Below are 27,691 nucleotides of genomic sequence, written 5' to 3' on the forward strand. Positions count from 1 at the left end.
GATCTATAGTAATAAATAACACTGTATTTCTATGTATTTCTTTGTTTTCTCCTTGTCTATGTACACCATTCATGTCTGGTTTAGAATATGAAAGACACAGAAAATGAGATGGGAAGTAGCCCATCTTTTCAAGGTTCTAGAATAGTATAATGGAACAAAGATATTCTTTCTCCTTGGAGATTTTTTTTAATCACTCCACCCTTCTGAATCTGAAACTTTTGGTGGAGAAACTCTGCATCTATTCTAAATTACAGGGAAATGAGATTAGGTGAGAAGGGCTGGTTAACTTGACTTCAGAGAAACAAAAATTAAACCGATAAAGTTATAGCTTTAATGAACACCTGATATGTAATTAGTTTCTTATTTTTTAATACTTAATGTCCATCTCCTATGAGCAGAATCTACAAGTACTTTGTCCAATAATATGTTTCTGCACTGAAAATAGTGCCAAGCCCATAGTAGACACTCAATAAGTTTTTGTTCATTCAATAAATGAATTAAGTAATAAAATAATTTTGTTTTGGTTGTGAATAAGTATTTATTTAGGGAAAAGTGAGAGGATTCTATGTAGTATAAATAATGTCTATCAGAATATTAATATTTTAGCAACCTTTACCTGAGACCAAAAAAATATATAGACACTCTGTTTCTTAGAAAAGTATGTTCCTAATTATATTCTCTCTGTTCAGGTTTATAACTTCACTCCACTCCAACACTAGGCTGCTTTTTTACTAGGTTTATTTTTGGAATTCACTGGAAGTGGGGAGAAGGAGGATATGGTGTAAGAATGCAGGTATTTTGATAACCATCTATATAGTATTTTCAATATCATGCGTACTATGAAGTTAAGTTTTTCTTTCCTATCAGTAGATATACTAAATTCCCTAAAGACAGTGATCAGAACTTTCTTAAGAAGATAGGAATAGAATTTCTCCAAATAGAGGGGAAAATATCCAGTTCCATAGTATAATAAATCAGCTGGTAAACTTCCTTTTTTTTAAAAAAATATTTTATTTATTTATTTGAGAGAGAGAGAGAGAGAGAGAGCATGCAAGAGCAGGTGAGAGGGGGAGAGGGAGAGGGAGAAGCAGACTACCTGCTGAGCAGAGTCCGAAGTGGGACGGGATCCCAGGACCCTGGGATCATGACCTGAGCCAAAGGCAAATGCTTAACCGACTGAGCCGGTGCCCTGTAAACTTCCTTAATAAAAAAATAAGTACTTGTTACTTTTAATATAGGTGCATGGATTAAAAAGAGAACATAGCTTATTTTTAATTTTTTTTAAGAATTTGTAATGAAAGGAAAAATTTGTTTTAGCTATTACTTTGTTGATCTCACAAATTGCCATACTTTCTCTTGCCGTTTTTATTTTTTCTTTACAGAGTCTATTTCTTCTTTTGGAACAGATACCTCTCCCTAATTCCCCAATCACTCTTTCTTTCCTCTGTTGTGTCCTGCTCATGTTTCAAGCTTTACCCACTTTTTGAAGACTTTTCCATCCACTGCTCTGTTTACCCCAGCCTCTGGTTAGAGCCCTATTTTAGCCATGATCATGTTTATTGTAATTATAATTGTTTCAATTTACATCTTAGTAGACTGTAGATTCATTAAGGCAGAAAAATTCTTTATTTAATTGCTGACCTTGTAAGCCCAACATAGCTTTAATAAAAAGAGTGGCAGTTATTCAATGTTTGTTAAATAAATGCATTTTTATTATTTTAATATTTTTAAAAATATTTTTATTTATTTGACAGAGAGAGAGAGAGAGAGTACAAACAGGGGGAGCTGCAGGCAGAGGGAGAGGGAGAAGCAGGCCCCCCGCAGAGCAGGGAGTCTCACACGGGGCTCGATCCCAGGACCCTGGGATCATGACTTGAGTGGAAGGCAGACGCTTAACCGACTGAGCCACCCAGGTGCCCTAATAAATGCATTTTTAAAGAAGTATGTTATATCCGTGATCAACCCAGCTTAGAAATGGAACTCCTTTAACCTGGGCCTCAAAATTTAGTAGACAAGGTTGAATTCTTGTATTTGCTGTTGTACCCTTTTCTCAACCCTCCAATTTATACATGTACAGATGGGGAAAGAAAAAAGGAAGAAAGTAATGCAAGGATTTGTAGTAGGGAAAAATGGTTAGAAGTTTGAAAGACTTATCATTTTGCATATTAAGTTTACCTCTTTATGTCATAGCAGGAGTGAATTATATCACAATATCCCTTCCAAATTTTATTCCTTTTTTTAATTTCTTTTTTTCCTAGTTATAAAGTACTATAGAAGGAAACATGGTAGGTTTCTGTTTATTGCTTTTTAAGCAACATGAAGCTGTTTGGTTTATTTTTTTCTCAGAAACCTACTGATGTCTATTGGCATAAAATGTAAAAGAGAGAGAGGGAGAGATTTTTTATTAAGAAGGACATTGTAAAACCCTTTGTGTCCATATACCTCATTGAGAGCCTCACATGGCTCAAAAACATGTGCTGGGTATTTTTGCGCCCTGCTGCCAACCCTAAACCAATACATCCGAGGGAGCCATCTTTCTTCCCTCACTTCTTTTCACGACTCAGTTAACTTATTCCTCTGCCTTGGGCGCCTGGGTGGCCCTGGGTGGCCCTGGGTGGCTCAGTCGGTTAAGCGTCTGCCTTCGGCTCAGGTCATGATCCTGGAGTCCCGGGATCAGGTCCCGCATCGGACTCCCTGCTCAGCGGGGAGTCTGCTTCTCCCTCTGACCCTCCTCCCTCTCACCCTCCTCCCTCTCGTGCTCTCTATCTCTCATTCTCTCTCTCAAATAAATAAATAAAATCTTAAAAAAAAATCTTATTCCCCTGCCTTTCATGAAAGAGGTCCAAGAAGATGTAGGCTCAGGTATTAATAGAAAAAATCAAACCTGAGGGGCGCCTGGGTGGCTCAGTTGGTTAAGCATGGAGCTCAGGTCATGATCCCAGGGTCCTGAGCTGGAGCCCCGCATCGGCGGGGAGCCTGCTTCTCCCTCTCCTCCCTGCTCCTCTTCTTTCTCTCGCTCTGTCTCGATCTCTCAAATAAATAAATAAAATCTTTAAAAAATACCCAAACTGATCCAATCTGAGTAGATTTACAGGAATGTATACTCATCATCTAAAAACTTTCCTGATGAAATCATTTTTCTAGGCACCAGAGGAGGGTAGATTCTATGTACACAAAAACAAAAGGATTGGGAGCTAAGCTTTCTTAGCTTAGTTAAATTCTTCTGCAGAATTTCTTGTGAAATTCTTAGCTATTTAACCTAAGAAGACTTTATGTCTAAATAGTAACTGCAGTGTTGTTTTTTTTTATGTAATATGTTTAAAAAGACTCCAGGAAAACATTTTTAAAGTTATTATTGGATGGTAGGAGTATGGGGAGGAGTTGGCCTTAGAGAAATGATAGCAGCATTAATAAAAAGTATTTTAAAAAGCACATGCTGGACTGAAGTCAGTATAGCTCCAGAAGACAGGAGCAGAAAGACAAGATGAATGATGTGAAGCTTGCTGTCTTGGGTGGTGAAGGAACAGGCAAATCTGGTGAGTGGTGTCGTTTCCCATGAAGTGGTTCAGAGTGGAAAAATAGTGAGGAATATATTGACCTAACAAATAGATATACCTATATAATTATGTATATTATTTTTCATTAGCAGCTTTCATTTTTTTGAGTAAATAATGCAATTAACTGTATATTTATAGCATTTATAGACGGTTTGAGAAAGATAACTGAAGTGCTAATTTATACTTTGTTTAAAATTCATAGGAATAATGGTAAATCCCTCCATCATTGTCCCACCTACTTCTCACTCCAACACACCTGCCCTCATATCCACTCGTAGCTGAACAATAGTCTTGAACTTATTCTTCTGCTCTGAGACTAGGGGTGGAGAAAAGTTCATGGAGACCTGTGAATTTTTTTTTTAAGATTTTTATTTTATTTATTTTATTTATTTATTTATTTATTTATTTATTTATTTATTTATTTATTTATCGAGAGCGAGAGAGCATGAGCAGGGGGAGGGGCAGATGGAGAGGGAATGGGAGAAGTAGACTCTCTGCTGAGTGTGCAGCCCAGCGCAGGACTTAATCCCAGGACCCTAAGATCATGACCTGCGCTGAAGTCAGATGCTTAACAAACTGAGACACCCAGGCACTTACTGTTGTCTATTGGCTTGGATTATTTTTTAAATGCAACAATATTGAGGTGAAAAAACTTAGGATGGGCATGGCTTTATAGATGCCTGGGGACTGAGCTACAGCTGCCCTAACTTTGGAAGCCATGGTTTTGTTTTATTTTACTGGATTTTGTTTTTGGTTCCATTATGATGGTCAGGATGCCACCAGTAGAAGTCCTGAACCGTATACCTGGCCAGACCCAGGAGCTGCAAGAAGACAAACTGACAGTAGAGGTCCTTTTTCTGGTTTCCTGGATGTTGAAGTCCCAATGTCCTATAAATGCTTGATCTTGTCCTTGTTACTATTAGCACGCAGCACCTTGGAGCCAGATTTAATCCAATAAAGAATATAAAGAGATGTTATAGTTCTTGAATCTCAAACTTAATGAAAACTCTGTTTCTGTTACATAAAGTAAGCTGCCTTACCTGTTTGCATTCATGAATTAATTACATAGTGATTTGAATAGGCAGATCACTTTCTTTCTAGTCTTTTAATCTTTATGGTTGTACAGTGAAAATCTTGCTGACTATTATTTAGACTAGAATTTAATAAAGCTTTAAGGTCTGCACTAATGCTTCGTAATTTTTGAGCTGAAAGATAAAACCTTATGTACATAACTAAGTTGTCTGTGTCCTAAAAGAGAAAAGAACCTAAATCCAGCATGTTTGTTTTGCAGCCCTTACAGTAAGGTTTCTTACCAAACGATTCATTGGAGAATATGCCTCTAACTTTGGTAAGTCACCACTCGAGATTTTTTTCACCTTTAAAATGTCAACATTTTAATTAAACCACAATTAAGATCACTGAAGCATTTTGATAGAATTTTCCATTGTTGCACTTTTAAGCAACTTATTTATTCAGATTCTGTTTGGAAATGCCAAAACAGGCACTTGAATTGAATGTTCTTTTATGATAAAATTCACCCAACTTGATGTCAAAGTGAGATGGATTAGAAAGTCTGTTTGTTTCAAGCTAGAATTAGAAGAATATTAAAACTGAGATTCTCCTCCCCAATATTGCAAAGCATGTGAGTATGAATAATTTCATAAACTATAAAACAGTTCTGAAATTCAATAAACATCTGTTGAAAGATAAGGACAAATTAATTACAAAAGCACTAGAACGACAAAATAAAGCTTATTTTAATTGTAAAACAGTGTGAAAATAACAGGAAAATTATGCCTTGATTAAAGATCATATCATAATTATCTAGGTTGCTTATCTAAGTTTCAGAGAAATTCTTAAACAGGTGCAAGAGCACCTTAATATAATCTTAGAATCATTTTACTAACTCTGTTCTATTTTTTTCTTTTGATCAGAATTAGTATGACATGTGGGAAATACCACAGTGGGGCATTAATAAAAAGTGAGGAATTTTGCCAGAGTTTTGAGTATATTTTTGGCTCAGCAATTAATCAATATAATGGTACTAATATCTCACCTGACTTAAGGCATGAGGGAAAAGTGTTTTTGCTTTTTGTGTTTTAAACAAATACAACAGATTTATAAAAAATATATATGAGAATTGGGAAAAAGGGGAATGATTTTGATTTTTTTGTTCAATAATTCCTAGAGTAATAGAAGTTATCATTGCAAATGTGTTTTCCCTAAGAAACAATTACCCCCACCAAAAAATCTTTTTAACCTCCGTTCAGGAGGCTGAAATTGTTAGACATTGTTAGACATTTAGATAATGTCTAAAGTCATTAGACAATTTTAAAAGTAACTTTAAAGTATTGTATCGCTTTCTACATGTATCTAATATACTATTTCAGTCCATATGACGTTGTGAACATTTTAGGGAAAGTGCTTGGAAACTATTTAAAGAAAGAAGAAATACATAGAAAGAGAAATTCCCTATTGTTTCATTTCTCACATCAAAAACCTCAGTCAGAAATGTCAGTATAACACAAAATAGGAGTCAGGCATGAAAAAATATTCCAGAATGACAAAATAAAGCACAACATGACATAAATAAAACCATACCCAAAAATAACAGTAGTAACAACAACAACAACAAAATCTCCTTAATCTTTTATAAGATATAATTATATAAACAAATGAAGTGTACACATTTCTGGCTGGTACATTTCCATTAAAAAAAAATAAGACTTAGAGACATTTTGAAAAAACAACCAAATGAGCAAAAGGTCATCCCTGCATGAGGACAAACTAGCAAAAAATGACTCCATCTTGTAAATGAAGACCAGAAAGGGAAAATAATAAAATTCTACAAAGTTAAGAGTTAGTGACCCCTGCTGGCAGTTTTTGAGTTTTGAGTAGATACCTATAAATGTCTAGAAGGAACTTTTATGGTTCACAATCAGAAGTAAACCTGTGAAGTTAGAAGGAACTGTCTGAAAACACCTTTTAAGGTTTAATGAAACTATGCAAATTTCATTAAATGTAACCTAAAAGGATTTTAAAATTCATTCTTAGCTCCCTGAAGTTAGTTCCCCAAATGCTTGCTACATCTTTTTAACTATGGGTTACATTGCCAGAATGGGACACGATTTTTTTTTTTTTTTTTTGGTCAGTGTGCCATTTTGGAGAGAAGTAGGTCTTTTATTAAACCCTGGAGGAAAAGTTACAGAAAAGTAGTCCTTTATTCATTTAACTAATATTTATTGAGCACCTACCATGTCCCAGGTACTCTTCTAGGTAAGGAAGCTATAGCAGTGAACAAAAAAGACAATTATCCAAGCCCCCATAAGATTTATATTCAGGAAGTAAGGGACAATTTAAAAAATTAAGTATAAGTTATGCCACATGATGATAAATGCTATGAAGGAAAAACAGCATGGTAGAATGACACTAATATGGTATGTGACCATTTAAAATTGGGTAGTTAGGGTAGACGTTGCTGAGAAGGTGACATTTGAACAGACACATGAAGGTGGTGAAAACTGAGCCATGAATATATCTGGAGAATTACATTCCAGGCAAGAAGAACAATTACCAAAATTCTCAGGCAGGAACTTTCTGAAAAAGTTGAGGAATGGTATGGAGGATGGTGTAGCACGAGTGCAAAGAACGTGAGGGAGAATAGCCAGAGAGGTCATGTGGGACTAGACAATGAGGGTCATTCTTAGGCATTTTAAAGGCTTTGGTTTATCCAAGTGAGATGGGGAGCCATTGGAGAGATTTGATCAGACAAGTGATATGATTTGGGTACAAGGTTCACTTTTGTTTCTGTGTTGAGAATAGAGTAGGCATAAGAAGGGATTTAGGAAAGGGGTAAAGCAGAGAGTTAAATTAGGAGGTTTTGTAATAATCTAAACAAAAAATAATGATGTATTAACAATGGAGATGATGAGAAACAGACAAATTCAAAATATACTTTAAAAATAGAGTAAAAAGGAATTTTTAATAGTATAAATATGGAAGGTAACAGACAGACAGGACCAAGGATGACTTAAAGCTTTTAACCTGATCAGCAGGAGTTATGGGTATGCCATTTAATGAAATGGAAAACTGTGGAAGATACAGTCTTTTCAGTGAGATCTGGGCTTCCGTTTTAAGTATGTTCAGGTTGAAATGTCTATTCAGTGTCTAAAGGGAGATATGCAATAGCAGGAGTTGTTAGCATCTGAAGTTCAAGGAAGAGTTCTAGGCTACAGATATAAATTGGGTTCATTAGCAATAATTGTTCTATGAAACTCTGAATGAGCTTAGAAAGGGAGTATATAGAGAGGAGAGACCCATAAACTGGACCCATGTTTGGAGAGTGAGAAGACCTGGTGGGACAAATAAAAGAGATTAATAAAGAGCAACAAGGAATAAAGAAAAAAAAAAACAGGGGAGTATGTTGCCTTCAAAGCCACGTGAAGGAAATATTTTAAGGAGGTAGGAATGGTCGACTATATTAATGCTACTAGGGCAAGTAAGATCAAGATAGAGAATTAGCCATTGAATCTAAAACCATAATTTTGATAAGAACAGTTTTATTTAAGTTATTGGAGCTAAAGCCTGATTGGAATAATTCAAAGAACTCGGGGGAGAGAATTTAGACACGGGGAGTTAGATACTTACTAAAAAAGCCAACAGAGAAATGGGGCAATAGTTGAAGAGGTTGGGGGTTCTAAGGGACTGTTGTTAGAAATTCAGCTGTTAGTAATGATATAGTAAAGAGGAACAATTTATGATTCAGAAGAGAGAGGTAGAATTGGTGGGGTCATGTCTTTCAGTAGATCAGATTAAATGGTAACTAGTTCATAATGAATGGATTGGCTTTACATAGCAACACAGATAACTCATCCATAGTTATGGGATGGAAGATAAGTATATAAGCACAATAGCATATAGTTGAATAGATATGGTGGTGAAGTTTATTTGTAAGAAATATATATCTATATATATGAGCATACATATATATATATGAGCAAATATAACAAATACATGTATTTGACCTCTAACATTTAAAAAAAAGCCACTGTACTATTCTACTAGAAGATAACCAGTCGAATTTGCAAGACTGTGATCCAAATACGGGTTTATATTTTTTATTCTGGAGTATTTCCATACTGCAATGAATATATGCATATTTTGCAGAATCTATCTATAGCAAGCATTTGTATTTGGAAGGGAAGAAACTGAATCTAGAAATATACGACCCCTGTTCTCAAGTAAGTAAAACAAAATATGCTTTTATTTTATTTTTTAATCATGATTTGAGGAAGATTGGATAAGAGCAAGTGAAAATAAAGTTGCCAGTCTTAAAACTGAAATTTATTCTCAATTTTAATTAAAGTTTTAAGATTATTTTTAATATTATAAATTCCATTATCTAGCTTCTCTTTAAAATTATGACAAAAATTATCATAGTAAAATTTCTTTAAAATAGCAATATTAGGTTGCATTTATATTTCTAGGAGGTCACAGTATAGCTATTAGAAATTAATATTTTAGGGACGCCTGGGTGGCTCAGTCAGTTAAGTATCTGCCTTCGGCTCAGGTCATGATCCCAGGCTCCTCGGATGGAGCCCCACATCGGGCTCCTTGCTCCGTGGGGAGCCTGCTTCTCCCTCTTCCTCTGCAGCAACCCCTGCTTGTGCTCTCTTCTCTCTCTCTCAAATAAATAAATAAAATCTTAAAAAAAGAAGTTAATAGTTTAATGGCTTATCAATTCAGTTTATATTTTCACTAAGTTGCATTTGTAATTAACCACTGCCAATAAACCATAAGTAAGGTAGATTTTTAGTACAAACTCCTTTGTCTATTCAAAGACAAAAAAGTTAAAATAAGATTATCCAAATAAGAGAAAGAATGGTCAGCTGTTCAAGGTTTCAAAACAGCTCCAGGAGACAGATTCATTTAAACATGTAAAATATCCCTTAAATGTTTTTAGCTAAACCTTATCAGTGTTTTTTTTTCCCATTTAAATCTAGTACCAAAAATCAATAGATAATCCATTTACTGATATTGATAGAAAATATTTTCTTCTTTTTTTTAAAGATTTTTTAATTTATTTATTTGAGAGAGAGAGAGAGAGAGAGAAACAGAAACAGCATGAGAGGGGATAGGGTCAGAGGGAGAAGCAGGCTCCCCAGTAAGCCGGGACCCCGATGTGGGTGGGGCTCGATCCCAGGACTCCAAGATCATGGCCTGAGCCGAAGGCAGTCTCTTAACCAACTGAGCCACCCAGGCGCCCAGAAAATATTTTCTTTTTTCAAAACAAGTATGTGAATATTAATTCAAGAGCAATTATTAGAGCTTATCCAACTTTCAAAAAAGTAAAGATATTTTCTTAGAGAAAAGTTGCAAATGAGAAGATAATAAAACTTTATTATACTTCCTCTTTATTTTAAACATTTAATCACTTTTAATTAAAGAAAGAGTGGTAAGGAAGAGAGGACCAAAGAAACTACATTTTAGAAAATATCAGTCTTTGGCTTATTAAAGTCTCTTTTAGGTGAAATGGTTTTCCATTAATTAATTGTCTAAAGTGTAAAATGCAGGTGAACTATCCCACCAGTTTCAATGTGCTTGATTTATTTTCAGCCGCAGAAAGCAAAATTTTCCCTCACAAGTGAGCTGCACTGGGCAGATGGGTTTGTTATAGTGTATGACATCAGTGACAGGTCCTCATTTGCTTTTGCAAAAGCACTGATCTACAGAATTCGGGAGCCACAAACTAGTCACTGTAAAAGGTAAGATATTCTTCATTCCTCTCTCCTTTCTTTTGAGTAAATCATCATATAGCTATAAGCATCATTAGGAAGAGTTTAATACAGCCTTCCAATTACAAAATTTAACAGCCCTGAACAATTCACCTTCCATTCCACAGGAGTTACACATGTAGTAAAAGGAATAAGATGAGAATACTTTATATCCTGGCTGACATAAACAGTTACTTGCTCTGAGTAAATGGCTATTTTACAAGACAGAGTCTATTGTTAACATGACACTCACTTGCAAAATCATAGTCCTCTGTACACAAGACAGTTCACTTTCCAACCTTTTCTTTTCATTCCCACAGAAATGTTAAGGATACTAAATAAATCCAAATTTATTACATTTGGCATCCAATTCCTAGTGATTGGGTTGTTCAATCTCAAAGCAAAATACACTGAATGTCAAACCATTACAAATTCTGAGAATACATTTTTCTGTTTCACCTCCTAAGATAAAGAGCTGATCAATGATTTCCCATTGTTAGTTGTTTTGACACGAGTAACTATGAAGGAAAACAGAACTGTGCCTTAAACCATTCTTGTATTAGTAGATATAAGTTTAACCATATGAATTTCCCATTTAGCTTTCCTTATTTTTTGTTTTAGCCTTTTGCATTTAAAATATTTTTGTTTGTTCAACATGCTGATATAAAGGATCCTCTGCACTCTGGATCAGATTTGCCCTTAGAGTCTGAAATAACATTCTAATCTGGGAATCAAGAAACACAATATGAGTACTGAAAATTCATATATGTGTTTTTATATCTATTTTAAATGCCCGCTGTCAAGAAACCATAGATAATAATTGATAAAGGGTATTTCCCTGGAGTCAATTGGCATACATTCTTGTTTAGATCTGATTGACCTTAGGTAAACCACTTTAATCTCGAGACCTAGTTATTCTGATTATAAAACTGATAGAAACATGCTAGGAGAAAAGGATGTGATTTTACTAAGGTACCTCACAGCTCTGATTTCCTCTAATGTTACAGATTTTTATTTGAACTCCATTGTTTTAAGCATTAAATGCCTCATATTTAGGCAACATAACTTAGGTAAAGGATAGTAATAAACTTCTTTTGCTATTCCTCCAAATCAAAAGAATCACTTAAGAACACTCAAAAACATAAAAACACCTATACTTGACGTTTTTCAGGCAATTTTCTTAATGCACTAAATAATTTTTCGAATATTTCCAGTTCTCAATCTGTAGGCAGACTAGAATAGCAAAATATGTTACTGTTTTATAAAATTGCATCTGATATTTGTGACCCAGTCTTCAAAATATTTCACTTACCCTTCCCCATTAATTCTTTACAATAATTTTCTGAACCATACAGAAAAAGATAGTAATACCCTCAAAAGCCTAACACATACAGTGTTTTCCCCTCACCACTCACACCATAATGTGAATGAAACCAACTTTGAGCAGAATATAAAGACAGTATCTCTTCAGACAGAGTTGCAGACTGCATTTATCTATTTTTTTCCCTTAAAGTAGATAACTTGGCAGAGTTCCATGGCATTTGAGGACTAGTTGTCTTACTATATCCTTCAAATGAAATTCTGTTTTAGAAATGTGTCACTACAACCAAGGAGAATATATTGATATTTGCTGAAGACATTATCTTAACAAAAAAACATATTTCTTAAATAAATAGAAAAATCGTACAAGGTCATAAGATCATAAAAGAGCATAGTATACTCTCGAGAGTATAGTATAATGATATTAACAAAGAACAAACAGCGGTGCGTATTGAGTAATATTTTCCCTGGGAAAATTATATCTAAATTGTTCAATTACAGTAACTCTTCAGTAAAGAGACATTAGTTAGTCTTCCTCTTTCAACTGACAAGGAAATGAAAAATAATACTTGGTAAACATCTTTTGTTGGCTGTTACTCTGCTAGGTATTTTTATATCCATCATTTAATTTAATCTCTATGAGAATTCTGCATAATGAGGCTGTTTCGCCATTGTTTTACATATAGGAAAGTTGAAAGTGGGAAAAGTAACAGTCATGCCTTATTAGTAAACGGAGCCATAATTCAAGAATAGGTTTATATCAATGCAGATCCTATGCTTTAAGAGTCTTGCTGCTTTTGTGTCACACACTACTTTCTATCCAAAATAATTTTTGTAAGTAAATGGGGATATGTGTCATACACATAATACGACTATAAGGAACACACACACACACACACACAGAGTATTTTTTTTCCTTTGGTCTGTAATTCCTTTTGATATAAACCTACTTAATGAGGAAAAAAAAAGGTTAAAATAATCTTGCCAGAGTTGTGTTCTGTATTTCAGAGCTGTGGGATCTGCCGTGCTTTTGGTTGGTAACAAGCAAGATCTGTGTCATGTCCGAGAGGTTGGCTGGGAAGAAGGACAGAAGCTGGCTCTGGATAACCAGTGCCAGTTCTGTGAATTGTCTGCAGCAGAGCAGTCTCTGGAGGTACACATGATGTTTACCAGAATTATCAAGGACATCCTGACAAACTTCAAACTCAAAGAAAAGAGAAGACCCAGTGGATCGAAATCAATGGCTAAATTGATCAATAATGTATTTGGAAAGAGACGGAAATCTGTTTAGCAGACCTATAATCCTAGGGGACTTATTATATCAGAGAGTTCCAAATAGTCACGTGATAATTAAATGTACTCTTTGTATGCATTTTTTTAAAATAATACTCTTCGAGATATGAAATGACCGAACATAAGCCACAGTTGTGTTTTCTTTTTTAAATTTTTATTGTTACGTTAATCACCATACATTGCATCTTTAGTTTTTGATGTGGTGTTCCGTGATTCATTGTTTGTGCACTGGGTGTTCCCAGTGCTTCATGCAGAACGTGCCCTCTTTAATACCCATCACCAGGCTAACCCATCCCCCCCACCCCCCTCCCCTCTAGAACCCTCAGTTTGTTTTTCAGAGTCCATAGTCTCTCATGGTTCGTCTCCCCTCCGATTTCCCCCCTTCATTCTTCCCTTCCTGCTATCTTCTTTTTTTTTTTTTAACATATATTGTATTATTTGTTTCAGAGGTACAGATCTGTGATTCAACAGTTTTGCACAATTCACAGCACTCACCATAGCCACAGCTGTGTTTTCAAATATATAGTTTGCGTCTTTGGTTGTTTGAATCTTGTACACCCTGCTTCACACTAAACCTTTCTCTTTTTTACATAGAATAACACTCACTATAACTACTGATGCATTGCTCTGCAGTTTGCCTTGCCAAATAAACTCTGCTTAATAATTGTATTAAACTACCATTCCATAGGTCTCAGTTGACCTTTCTTTTATTTATTTCTTTTGAGTGAAATATGTAGTTATATTTCATATAGTTAATATGTTATAGTGCTGAATTTATAAATTTGTGGAAGTTCACAATTTAGTAGAAACGCATGAATTTAATTTTGAAAATTTTAATTTTGAAAAATACTTATTACTCATACTACTTATTTTACTTATAACTTAGGCCTTGAGAAGCTAAATTCCTTGCCTGTAAGTGTAGTCTGTATTTGGTCTGATGATGAAAATTTCTGCCTCTCCTTGTATTCTTTGCTAAGGAGGGTAATTATCACAGAGAAATTACCTTATACAGCTTTTCATATAAAAAAGATTAGTTGTTTCTAGTTCATATGGAGATCCATACATCACAGGGAAAGAGAAAGTAAATGCTGGTTGCTAAATATATAACCTTGAAGACCTTATTGCCCGGAAAGAAATATTGTATTAGACAAACATGTTGGGGCCTCTCAGATTTCTTTGAGTACTGTTTCCTTAAGAAATCAACTGTTTACCTTCTGGACTTCAATACCACTGCCACTGGCCCGACTGCATTGCAAGTCATGGTCCTAGACCTAACTTCAGCCATCACTGATAATTAAGTTTAGATCTCCGAGAAGTTAAACTGAGAATGCAAGCAACGCTACATACGTTGGTTAACATGTATTGGCAGGAACCCGGGGGCGAAGGTAGAAGAATATCTTGAGTAGAGGGTGGTAGGCAAATGGGGGACAGGTGACACAGAACATTAGGCTGCAAGGGGGAGAATTCATTGACATGCCATTACTCACCATGAGTCATGATTCCACATTATAGGAGGGACACCTAGAGCTCATCCATGTAGCTTTGTTGTTCCTTAGGAGCCTGGCCTTGATACACTAGAGTGAAAGTAGTGGAAATAATAAGACATTGTGTGGTAGAATACAAAATAGTTCAGAACATTCATAAAGATACGGGAGTTAGAATTGATATGGTATAGGTTGGCCCGAGAACCCTCCATCTTACTGTGTTGCTTGGGACATTTCAAAGGAATTTCCTTTACTAAGGAAGTGAGCAGCTACAGACAACTTTGAGAAGCTTAACAGTGACTGTGCTTACAGGTCAGAATTGGTAGTGGGGATGTTGCCATCGAACTGTGCTCATCAATATCAGCACAGGTGATAGAATCCTGGAAGAGTAGAATCTGGATGCTGGCATTTAACTTGATTCCTGTTATCCACCCACTCAGCCCCCAAAGATATAATGTTATGTCCAGGGCAGAGGATCTATTTCTAATACTGGTTGGTTGGAAACTTAGAAGTGACATGCTCAATCAGCTATATTGAGGCAAACTCCATATCATAAGCCCAGGCATTGTTTCCATCCATGCCACTGTGACCACTATTATCCTGGATCCATTTTGTAAGCATAAGGATGGCCAAGAAAAGAGGCAGGTTGATATCTGCAGGGCAAAGTGACTTCTCATTGGTGGATGCTCTCTGATGGGCAGTAACACGATACACAAAGATACGTATATTTTATGCCCTCTCTAAGAGATCCATTCATACACTTTTTCTCTAGTCTTTCTTTCACTGTCTTCCAGTTTTATTTTATACTGATCTCTGACCAACTGGCAAAACCACCAATGGTTGCCTAGAAATCTGTACCATGTGCCACCTTTCTTAACATACAAAGAGTAGACAACCAAGTGTACCCTGGCAAATGGGATAATGAACTTCCTGGTAACCTCTGTGTAATGAGGCACAGTCCTCTTATGGCTGGCACTAATACTCGGAAATTTAGATTAGATTGCTATGTAAATGAGAAATAAACTTTTATTGTGTAATGTTATTATAGCAAATTCAGTGATAGAATATTTTTGGTCAACTACAGGGATTTTGTTAATCTTTTATAGTCTCAATATTCAGTGACTTTATGTGTACATGTAAATGTATATATATATATATATATATCAGTTTAACCATTATACCTTAATGTTTTCATTTTATTTTTTTCTCATTATTCTTTTGGATAATCTCAGTTTTAGAGATTTGGTCTTCATTCTTTAAAATTATTTTCCCAGTTTAAGAAAGATTTCTTTTAGGATGATTTTGTGTGAAAAACAACCTATTAATTCATGTTATATATAAGAACTCTCATGTCAAAATGATATGAAAATTCTTTAATAGTTTAATCCATGCATATGTGTCTGTGATGAGTCAGAGTTCAAAATTCCTCTGTTAAGGGTATTAATACTTGTATATATTTTTAAATTTTATTTATTGTACCTTGATTTCTTGTCAGTATGACTTGGGATGACACGTCTCGCTATAAAGAGTCAATGGAACATAGTAATGTAAACAGACGTTCTCATACACACAGACAAAAGAACTATGTGAGGTGATGTGTTAATTAACTTGATTGCAGTTTGATTGTGGCAATCATTTTACAATATATATGTATATTAAACCATCATATTACTTTACTTTTCAATTTACCTCAACCTGGAAAAAAAACAGTTTTACATTAAAAAAATTTACATTTTAAGTGCAGTTTCTGTGAAGCAACTTTGGAAATGCACACTTGATTATTTTCCAGAGTGATATTTAAAAGTACTGGATTAATTTCCCCTTTTATGCTGTGACAGTTTTAAAACATGTTCACACATTTTTTGACACTTCTCCCATCATAAAGGTTAAGTCTAATTCTCTGCTCCATGATTGTGGATCACCCTTGTTGACTCTCTTTTAACAAATAGAGGAAGGTGGAAGTAATGGGTAGGACTTAGGAGACCAGGTTGGGAAAGGTGCTAGAGCTCCCATCTGTTCCTTGTCATCTGTTCTCAGCTGTCCCATCTGTGCCTCCCTGGGACTCAGCTTTGGGAGCCACGAGTCAACATGTAGGAATCAGGCTGCCCTGAAGGCACCTGACTGGAGATAACACATGGGATTAGTAACCACACAGTCACCCAACATATGAGCAAATCTTCAGGTGATTCTAGCCTCTAACCTTGGACTAGCCGATGCCAAATAGAGCAGAGATGAGTCAGCCCACAGAATCTTGCCCCAATTGCAGGTTTGTGAGCATAATTAATATCGTCGTTGTTTGGGGATTGTTAAATCATTGCTTTGGAGTTGTTATGTGATAACAGATAATCAGAACAGATAACTTATTAAAACTTTTGGTAATTCAGACAATACAAAATATTTGGCTTTTTTCTTGGGGACAAATGGTGAAAAAAGGATTCTTCCAACCAGCTTCAAAATAGTCCAGAACCTGAGATTGTCCCACCGTTAGTTTTCTTGGGAATACAATTCACATGTAAAGCAACTTGCAAAAACTTAAAAAATAATGAATTACTGTTTTCCAAAGTGAGAAAACCACATCTGCTTACAGAGAAACAAATATATCAACATTAGACCATAGAATATTGTAGGTGGAGGGTAGCAAGTGTGTCTATAAATCTCGGAGATAGTTAAGCTCTAGCACTAGGCTAGGCTGCTCCTAGCAAAAAAGATGCTGTCATTCACTTTGGATGAGCTTCAGTGAGATAACACATAATGAGGGGCAACAGCTGAGGAAGGGAATGCCAAAAGGGAGGGGCCTTTAAAATGGTTTTGATTTAATACAAGGCATGCACTATTAATAAAGAGGTTGAATGATACCTGTATGTTTTATAGGATTATAAATTGGCTGTAGTAAAATATTTTACATCTTAGATCACTAGGTATTGTTTCAGCTTATTATGGGAGATATCTATCTGGAGTTGACTGAATTGTATTAATCTGAACCTAGTTTAATGATGCCTTAACATTTTTATGGGGGAATTTAATGTTTGCAATATCCATGTTCCTTATTTGAAAGCGTGACTTATAGGTTTCTCATCTTCCTTAAATTATGAAATCCTTCAGCTAATAAAGGAAAATGATTATAGTTTGCAAAAAAGGCAAAGTCATTTAATAATCCGTATAACTGTCTATTGTAGGATTTTGCATAATAATTATAATTTAGCTATTAGGGATTCTAAAGGCAGTTATCAGTCATACTCTACAATTATGGGGGAATCAGGCAAAGCCCAAATTATTTAAAGTATTTTAAATTCCCAAAGAAAAAAAAGACGCACTATAAATTGGAAATATACTTTATAATGACAATATATTATTTCAAAGCAAAGAAGAAGGTCATCATAATTTTCAAATGTATAAACTGCCAAACAGATTGTTTTTCTTTCTTTTGGATAAAGATACAATTTAAGTTTACCTTTAATAATGGAAATGTAAGTTCTTCTAAGGAGGGAATTAGCAGACTATAAAGTGCTGTTGCAATATAGAATTTCACCAACATTTAGTAATCTTGGAACCACTAAGGCATGAAAAAGTTAAGAAAAAAAACCCAACAAAACAGAACACTGAAGATGAGTAAGAGATGAAATAATTACTTGCCGTTTATATGAAAGTATGACTGTGAGTTACTGTCGTAGTATCCAGATCATTTTATAGGACTGAGAATGACTACTTAATAACTAGACACTTGGAAACATTCAAACCCAAATTAGACAGATATTAATTTACTTTCAAGGTAAAGTAATTATTCAGTTTTGTATACTTTGGGTATAGTTCTACATGCAAACACATCTTGGGGGTAAAATTCTTGGGTTGAGTTGGAGGTAGAATGTTTAATTCATTCAAACAACAACTATTTAAAAACTAACCAGTTGATTGACTTTTATCAGAAAATTTAAGGCCTAGACTAAAAGAAGTCTATATTTTACCTACACAACATTCTCCACAATAAGAGGTTTTGAGCAAAACCTGCTAAGAAGTAGTTTAAAATTATGATCATATTAAATTTGATAATTCTAAATTACTATTTATTATTTTTAATACATCTTTTTTTAAAGCTTAACATATTTATAGAGTAAGACTAACACACATGTGTTTGTGTGTATGTCTATAGTTATATTACTATATGTGTATACAGTATGTAGAAGGGATATGTTACTATTTAATCCGATAATAACCCATTCAGTCAGAAGGAATACAAAACATCAAGTGAATTAATGGCAGGGAAATAATGGAAATTCCAAAATAAGAGAAAAAAGGAGGATTAACATATGTGAGAAAAATTGCATTCAAAATTATAAAATTGGGGACAGATTCCAGGATGGATCCCTTTAGAAGAGAAAAAAAATAGTGCATTTATAAAATAGGGAATGATTGGATACATATAAGTGTTAGAACAATTTGGTTCGTAGCTACAAAAAATGAATAGCTGCTCATCAGTTTAATATTATAGTTAAAATAAGTGAGCATGAGACAAAAATGAATTCAAACAGTTCAGAAGAAACAGAAATATAACAGATACTATGAGATAATGTTCCCATTGGTCTCAGCAAACATCAGAATTCGAAGAAGAATTAGTGGGCATCTATAAAGTATTAGAAAATTGAATCTAGGAGAAAAGTTCACAAAAGGAGAATTTTGTACCAAAAACAAAATATATGTTCTTTGGGTATCTTATTTTATAACAGTGAATAACATATAACTTAGAAACTTTATATAAAATGAAGAAAAGATATTTTGGAAAAATATATTTTCTCCTACCACATTTTCTCTTGTTAAAATAAATGTTAGTTTGTGACACTCACTATTCTAAGAATCAGGAATAGAACAGCAAATGTTTATATTGCTTCTTTTTCTTTAACACCTGCCGCTGTGTCAATTATCTAGTAGAGGACACTCACCAAATATTGTTGATGGAAAATGATGGAAGATAAGCACAGAATTTAATTAACGATGTTCTTTTATTAAATATCTTTAAGCAAATTGAATTTCTCCTATAAGGAAAATAAAAAACAACATAGCTTTAGTAATTTTATTTTACCTTTAGTGAACCACTAGTAAGTGATATCTATTAAAAAAAAAACTTTAATTCAGACACATTGGCGTATATTTTTTAATCATGAGGGTTTCACTGAAACATTGGTTAGGATGACTGAATCTTCCACTTCCCAATTTTCTATTAAAACTCTAATTTTAATTTGAATAATGACAGTTTATAATAGCATTGAAATTTCATATAACAGAAGTCAGTTAGCAGAAACTCAGTGTTTCACTAAGTGAGCTGAGAATTGAAATGGGAGATAAAATCATAGTTTTGGTTTGTGCTACCTTCTGGACTGAAAATGCATAATTTGCCTGCTACAGATAGCTACAATATATCACCCTTTTCTAAAGAAAGCTTGTACACAGCTTTGCACAACCAGAAAACTGTACATCTTTCTCTCCCTTCCATGAGCATGGTTTTCTGAAATAGCCACATCCCTTAACTTCTTTCACTCAGGACCCACTACTGATGCCTTCTCTTTCTTTAAACATTCACGGCTAGAAGAATAAGAAAAGTGGGAATGGCTAACTGTTTCTTAGCCAGTACAGTGCTCATGGGTAAAGCCAAACACAGATAGAAGTAGAGATTTGGTTGTTGGAAATGTTAGGGCAGAGGCTCTGAGATTTGATTTACTATGAGTCGCATGTAGTATTTGTTTAAAAGGAAAACAAAACAAAATAATTTGTGTCCTGTTATTCACTACATATCATCTCTTCCCTGTCATATGAGGATGGCAAGTTTGGGAACCACCTCCCACAGCCAACTAAATCAATCCTGATTATGCAGAGAAATTACGCTGAGATGGGCACAATAGCCAAACTTCTGGAGTTGAGACTTAAGAGAGGTATACCATTCCCTTCCCAAAATAATCATTGAGAGGGTGATAAAATAAAGATAAGACAGGTGCACCGTATGTTGGCAATCCAGACCATACAACATCTTTCTTTTGATAGGGATCAAGAGACATAAAACAAACAGATAAATCCCCCCACCAAACATGTGCATTAAAAATAATGGATTTTGGAAAATGTTCCTTAAGACAAAAACATAGCAATATTAATTGGAAAGGGGAAAGTATATATCTGAAAATAATTTAAAAAATAAGAAGTAGAGGGGCGCCTGGGTGGCTCAGTCGTTAAGCGTCTGCCTTCGGCTCAGGTCATGATCCCAGGGTCCTGGGATCGAGCCCCGCATCGGGCTCTCTGCTCCGCGGGAAGCCTGCTTCTCCCTCTCCCACTCCCCCTGCTTGTGTTCCCTCTCTTGCTGTGTCTCTCTCTGTCAAAAAAATTAATAAAATCTTGAAAAAAAGTAAGAAGTAGAGTAGAAAATCTAGAGCAGATTTCAAAATCTGCATTTTGGTAACGAAGAGTCTAATTGGCGTTACAGAAAATCAGTTAAATGGCATTGATGTAAAACAAGAGAAGATTTTAAAGAACATGAAGGACAACTAAATGAATGAATTAAAAAGCATATAATGTAAATATCATAGATATGAAGATAAGAATATAACTAAAATAATAGTCATAATAATAGATAATACATATTCCTGGAATATAAACTCAGAAATCCACAGAAGCAATAATCCCTATCCTGGTAGTGCAAGGAGATAAAATTCTAAATCTCAAATATGATTCAGGGTGTTTTAAGAAAAAACACATACTCTAAGTCTCTCAGAAAGAAAAAGCATGTAAAAATTAATTGAAAAAAATTCAGCGTAACTTAAATTTCTTTGCAGTTATATGAACAGAAGTTAGTTAAGAAAAGTAAAAAGTCAAAAGAGTTTTGAGGGCAACTTTTGCAAAATTCTAGTTAAGACAGCTGAATTCTAGTTAAAATGTGAAGACAAAAGAAAGATACTTTCAGATATGCAAGAGCTCTGAAAAAATATACACAATTAGTGTTACTTACAAATTATTGAAGTTTCAACTCTAATAAAATAGAGAATAATTGAAATTAAGAATTTAGGAACTAGAAAGCTATAATATAAAAGAAATTGTGATAGGTCTAATTATATGCATAGAATGATGTATGTGATATTATCAATGACTAACATGATACTTGTAGAAATCTAGGCTATGATTTATCAGAAAAACAAACTATTTCAAGTAGACTTTGTTAGAGCAGAGAAAAATTTAAACAATATTATTGTCTAACAGTATGGTTAAGCTAGTTATGATATAAAAATAGTTATGATATGCAGACTATATAATCATTTATTGAGTATATGCTAGGTATGTAACAGTGCTAGAGGGCTTAAATATATTTTGTAAGAATATATGAAGTGCCCTGCAAAGAAGATATTGTTATCTTATTTTACATGCTTAGATAGTTACGCCTTTTACACACCTGAACAGAATTAAAAATATTAATCTAGGTCAAAGGCCAGTTATTGCCTGAGCTGGAATTCACAAATAAATGTAGCTAGCTCTAAACAGCTCTCTCCACCACAATACCCTCTCTCAATACTACTGAAAATTATATACACATGTTAAATCATTTCTACAAATGGTTTTGAATTATACGGGGAGATGCCTATGTTTTGATGATAAAGATAAAAGCAGGATACAAAAGTACAGGCAAGTATGAATTCATTTATGTTTAAATGTATCACAAAAAAAAGGGCTGCAAAGGAAAATACCAAATGATTATTAGCTCTTGGATGACTCTCTCTTTGTGTTTTCCAAATTTCTTGTAAATGAACATTAATCACTTTGGTAATTAAAGGACAATTAAAGATTATTATTATTATTTTTAAAGATTTTATTTATTTGACAGAGAGAGCGTGCAAGAGAGTACAAGCAGGGGGAGCAGAGGGAGAGGGAGAAGCAGGCTCCCCGCTGAGCAGGAAAGCCAGATGTGGGGCTCCATCCCAGGACCCCAGGATCATGACCCGAGCCAAAGGCAGATGCTTAACCAACTCAGCTACCCAGGCTCCCCTAAAGATTATTTTAAATTTGCAAATATTGAAAGAGTTTATTGATCTGATTTACAGGCAAAATTTTTGGATTATATGGATTATATATGGATTATAAAAACCTCAGCACAGTTTACCCTCATTAAGATCTTATAGATCTTTATTTTTTAATCTAAATCAAATCCCAAAGCTTATTAATCATATAAATTTTCTATTTTACAGATGGATGTTCTCCTTCCAATTTTCCACAAGAGCATATATTTATAATTTGGTAAAAAAAAAAGAGTATATACTTTTGTATTTTTGATCAAGATAATGTACATACAATAAAATGCCTATTTTAAGTGCACAGTTCTATGAATTTTAACAAATGTATTCCTCTGTGTAACTGCCAACAAATCATGATTAAGAACCTTTCCGTCATTTTGGAAAACTCCCTTGTGCTCCTTTCCAAGCAATCTGGAAATCATTTTGCCATTTTTTTCGTAAACATAAATGTAACTTTATAAACAATAACAAGAATATGCAATTATTATGAACAGCAGAAAGAATATTCAATCTTTATGGGATGAATACTCCCATGTCACATGACTTCAAGCTCCAAGAAAGTGGATTATTTGTGCATCCTGTTCACCACCATTTCCCCAGCACTTACCACAGTGCCTGGCACATGGTTGGAGCCCTTAACACACTCACGGAATGAAATTTGAACGCATATTATCTGCAGGCACTTAGGTGAGCAATTTTAGTAAAGATACAGATCGCTTTTCAGTGTTTTGTAGATTCCAAATTGGTGACTCTTGAAGTAACTCGGTGTTGAAATGGGCCTCAAGCAGGCTCATCATCAGCAGTAGAGATGTTATATCAGTTGTATGTGTTTCCACTGAGCGAATTCTTTGATACCAGGTGTCAGATGTCATGGTGCCTCTTTTCTCCGTCCTTCCTCTTCTATACTGTGGGTGACACAATTCCTTCTTTCAGATATATCCACAGTAGCCCCAACTATGACCTCAGTCAAATAAGAATTTAAAAGACAACAAGAGTTTTCTATTATTATGTGAGAGAACCACACAAGCATCTGTTCTTCATCTAAAATTTGCAGTTGCTGGGGCACCTGGTGGCTCAGTCGGTTAAGCATCTGCCTTCAGCTCAAGTCCTGATCCCAGGGTCCTGGGATCTAGTTCCATGTGGGGCTCCCTGCTCAGCGGGGAATTCTGTTTCTCCCTCCCCCTCCTCCTTCCGGCTTGTGCGCGCTCTTTCTGTCTCTCTCTTTCTTTCAAAAAATAAATAAAATCTTAAAAAAATTTGCAGTTGTTTCTGTAACTTACTATGTCTTCCTCCTTGTGCAGCTAATGACCTTTATGTCAAGGTACTCTTCGAAGGAACTAGTGAACTGTTAGGTCCTAGTATGTGTGAAACCTACACATATACTCACTTTAAAAACAAATAAAATAATGTTGATCAATAATCTGTTATGGGCCAGGCTTTGCTTTAAGCTTTGGAGATAGAGCAGCAAACCAACCATAAAACTCCATATCTTCATAAAGCTTATATTTTAGTGGGAAGACACAATGATAAAATATGTAGATTAAACAGGATGTTGGATAATGATGAATGCATAAGGACTACAGAGAAAAGTATGTCTGCCAAAAAGGACAGGCATGCTGCAGGAGTGACAGGGGGAGAAAGATTCCGGGCTATTTTAAATGAGGGTTAGGTATGGAATTTTTGCGAGCAGATCTTTTTAGCAAAGATGCGAAGATCACCAGAGAAGCACTCACGGAACAGCAGCAACAACAACGCCCCCCCCCCCCGCCCCCCCCCCGCCCCCCCCCCCGCCCCCCCCCCCGCCCCGCCCCGCCCCGCCCCAGTCCAAGGCCAGGTGGTTTATTGGGGGCTGGGGCCCTGCGGACTGTGGTGGGGTGGAGGGGCCCCGTGTCACAGTCCTCAGGGATAATGGGGGTGATGAGTGAGGGCCGCCTGGGGCCTGGGCTCGCAAAGCTTTCCATCATCGCACTGTCTCTGACCCGAGAACTGTGAGGCCAGGCCGTCCTGGGCAGGGACTTAACGGTGACCTTGGGCGGAGTCCAGCTCCAGCTCTCTAAGCGGCTGGAGTGTCACCACCACCATCTTTATCTGGTCTGCACTGACTAGGTTCCAGGGCTTGTACTGCCGCCGGCTGTAGTTCTCCACCGAGTCGTGAATCTCCGCGCGCCTCCGCAGGGGTTCCTGCCTGCTAGGTGAACTTATAGCCGCACTCAGTGTACTTGAACTTCCACACCGTCTTGGGCCTTCTGACGTGTACACCCGGCTGCTGGCAGAAGCCGGGCCGACCCTCCTGGTGGCCGCTGGCCACGTGTTTCAGCAGGACCCCTTTTAGGGGAAGGCTGCTTGCAGAACTCACACCCAAAGGGCCTCTCAGCCGAATGGGTATGGTTGCACTTGTCCAGTTTGGCTTGGGCACAGAGGGTCTGGCCACAGAGGGGGTCCTGCAAGGGCTTCTTGCCCATGTGCGTGCGCAGGTGCAGATTGAGATAGGCCTCCTGGGTAAAGGCGTGGCTGCAGAATTCACAGGCAGACAGCGTGTCATTCCTGTGCTTGGCCCTCATGTGCATCTGCAGGCTATTTCTCTTCCAGGCTGGTGCCCCCAGTCCTTGCGCACAAACAGCTTCTCCACATGGTGCTTAAAAAGCCCCATGCAGCTGCAGTTCCCTTGCGACCGAAGCACTTGGCGCAGGTGGGACAGACGTGGGGCTTGGCAGCTTGGGGCAGCTTGATGGTGGTGCTCTGCAAGTCCTCCTCCATGAACTGCGGGGTGCGGGAAGAACAGTTGTAGGGCATCTTTCTTCTTCGTGTGGGACGCCAGGTGCAGCTACAGCTCCATCCTCCAGCGGTAGGTGTCCTGGAACACGGAGCACGTGAAGACCTGTTCCCAGCCGTTCATATAATTTCGGGCTTTATGCTCCAAGAGTTTCTCCTTCTGAAAATAACACTTTGCACACTGGGGACACTGGAAGGGTTTCTCCCCAGTGTGTTTCCTGCTGTGGACTTTAAGATTATATTTGCTAAAGAACTTTTTTGACAGAAAAAGGAAGGCCTGGCTGTCCTGCTTTCACCTATTTCTTAAGTGCCTGGATTAAAAATAATTAATATGCCAAAGTAGCATATTTTGAAGTGACACATTCTAATTTCCTTCAAAGGAGTATAACTATCTCCTAGGATGATAGGGGTTGGGTGCCTATTTTTATGGTACTGTGTGTGTGTGTGTGTGTGTGTGTGTGTGTGCGCGCGCGCGCGCGCGCGCGCATGTTGGGGGGCAACACCTAGAGAAAGTATTTTAAGCCTAGTGAAAGAATCCTGTATGGATTTGACTGAAAAGTCAGGGCAGGACAGCAGTCAGAGGGAAGACGATGCGTGGAATAGAATGCTTAGCCCCAGTAATTGTGAAAAATATAAAGAAATTTACGGTGTGCAGGGGACCTGCTTAGAATTAGCAAATGATGTTTCATATACTACTTCTAGCCCAGAATCTTTTATGCTTACAGTTGTTTGATAAATATCTCACTATGAAAACTCCTAATCCTTTACCCAATTTTAAGATAAAAGATGTGTGCACGCATCTGGAATTATGAAGACAGACTGAGTATATGTACTTTGCAAAGGCAGGCTCAATCTAATTCACAAATGGATAAGAAACCATCTTGGCATTATGCATCAGTGGCTATGTCTCTGGACTTTTTAAATCCTTTTATTTTGCTATTATTTTTGTTTTTATTTTAAACATTAAAATTGCTTGTGTTTTTACTTCTAAATGTCTAATATAAAGAAGAGTCATTATGTCACATTGCTCCTTTAAAACAGTTAAAAAAGCATTTCTTGTAGCACCATTAAATTTATTACATTTCAGTGATATTTTGTTCCTTGTATGATAGGAAGTTAATAGGCCTCATGAGCTGTATCTAGAATACAAGTTGTACTGGTAGCATATTCCAACCTCTAAATGCCTTTCATGTCAACATGAGAGATACCATCAGGCATTTGAAAGCTCTGGCCTATTTATGAAGATACCATCAAAACCTGCCTGATGTAGCTGACTTATGAATCAATTATCTGAACTACACCAAGTGATGTATCTATTCTGAGTTTTAGAGTCATATATTTGAAGCTAAACTACAAACAGATAAACTATTCAACAGCCTATCATGATTCTTATCTTCATGTTTATATCTGTCAAATGTGGGGAGAAAAAAAGCAAAATCTTAGAGATTTTACTGGGAAGTGTTTAAAAAAAATAAATCACACATACAAATTCTCCCTCTCTCTAGCACACACACACACACACACACACACACACACACACCACACCACACACACCTGCGTGCATGCACACACACAAACACACATCTGGCTGTCAAGTCACTTATGATCTGAGGGAAAATGAACACAGATCAAAAAGTAAAATTTAAATAAAATCAAGTGCACAGGAAAGATTACTCTTGTAAAGGGGAAAAATAACAATTGGTAAAATTTATTCTCATAAATTCTGTCTTAAATGGCTGAGTAGCGCAGTAAGCAGAGATGACATTGTTTTTATACAAGTTACAAAGCCATTGGATGTGGAGAGGGAAGGGTCCTGTTTCATCCTAGATGTTGTTGAAAATAAGCCAAACTTAAGAGAGATGTGTTTCCTTTCTGTTTTGTTTCTAGGTGATACTTCACAAGATATAGTCAATTTAAGGAAGTAAACTTCATTTGTGAATACTAATTATGTCACTTTTATTGCTTTGCCTGGTAGGATTCAGATTTCAGGAAAGTTTTGCTCATGCTTACCAACCTAACCCATGAGAAATGGAAACATTAAGGTAACAATGTATTACTATAGACTGAAAAATGTAGTAACTCTAGTTAATGAACTATCTTCTCAATACAAAAACCTGTGTAAGATACCAAACTGGTATCAGAAGTTTGCTTTTCTGCATAGAATTATAATAAAAGAAACTCAACAACTTACTGCTTCCTTGAAAGACTAACTGCCAAGGTGAGTAAAAAATAAGAGGCAGTTAGGCAAAAAATGCTGATGAAGGCATTTGGAGTTTAATATAACATAAACCAAGATTTCTGGTTGTTTTCCCTATAGCAGAATCTCCTTGGGGGAGGGCTTAGCTGTGAGGGGATGGAGTTAATTGAAAATGCAGAATCCTGTGTATGGAAGTGGTGAATCGCTGTGTGTGCACCTGAATCTCACATTACTCTGCAAGTTAACTAAGTGGAAA

General features: G+C 36.1%; 1 protein-coding gene and 1 pseudogene across 2 annotated transcripts; one reads left to right on the top strand and one right to left on the bottom strand.

The window, feature by feature from the left end:
- The first annotated feature begins 209 nt into the window (after window positions 1-209).
- RERGL (RERG like) lies at window positions 210-13,039 on the top strand. Of its 2 annotated transcripts, XM_027595070.1 has the most exons (7): window positions 210-268; window positions 690-793; window positions 3,431-3,536; window positions 4,849-4,905; window positions 8,724-8,797; window positions 10,173-10,321; window positions 12,659-13,039. In XM_027595070.1, exons 3-7 carry the CDS (start codon window positions 3,485-3,487, stop codon window positions 12,939-12,941), a joined length of 615 nt encoding a protein of 204 aa, XP_027450871.1. In that variant the 5' UTR covers window positions 210-268; window positions 690-793; window positions 3,431-3,484; the 3' UTR covers window positions 12,942-13,039. The 2 variants fall into 2 exon arrangements, with proteins under 2 accessions (XP_027450871.1, XP_027450872.1); XM_027595071.1 differs by lacking the exons at window positions 690-793; window positions 3,431-3,536 and having other exon boundaries at window positions 218-268.
- A 1,916-nt stretch (window positions 13,040-14,955) lies between these two features.
- LOC113922290 lies at window positions 14,956-27,242 on the bottom strand (annotated as a pseudogene).
- Between the last annotated feature and the right edge of the window lie 449 nt (window positions 27,243-27,691).

Source organism: Zalophus californianus, chromosome 9 (genome assembly GCF_009762305.2).
Source record: "Zalophus californianus isolate mZalCal1 chromosome 9, mZalCal1.pri.v2, whole genome shotgun sequence".
Taxonomy (NCBI): domain Eukaryota; kingdom Metazoa; phylum Chordata; class Mammalia; order Carnivora; family Otariidae; genus Zalophus; species Zalophus californianus.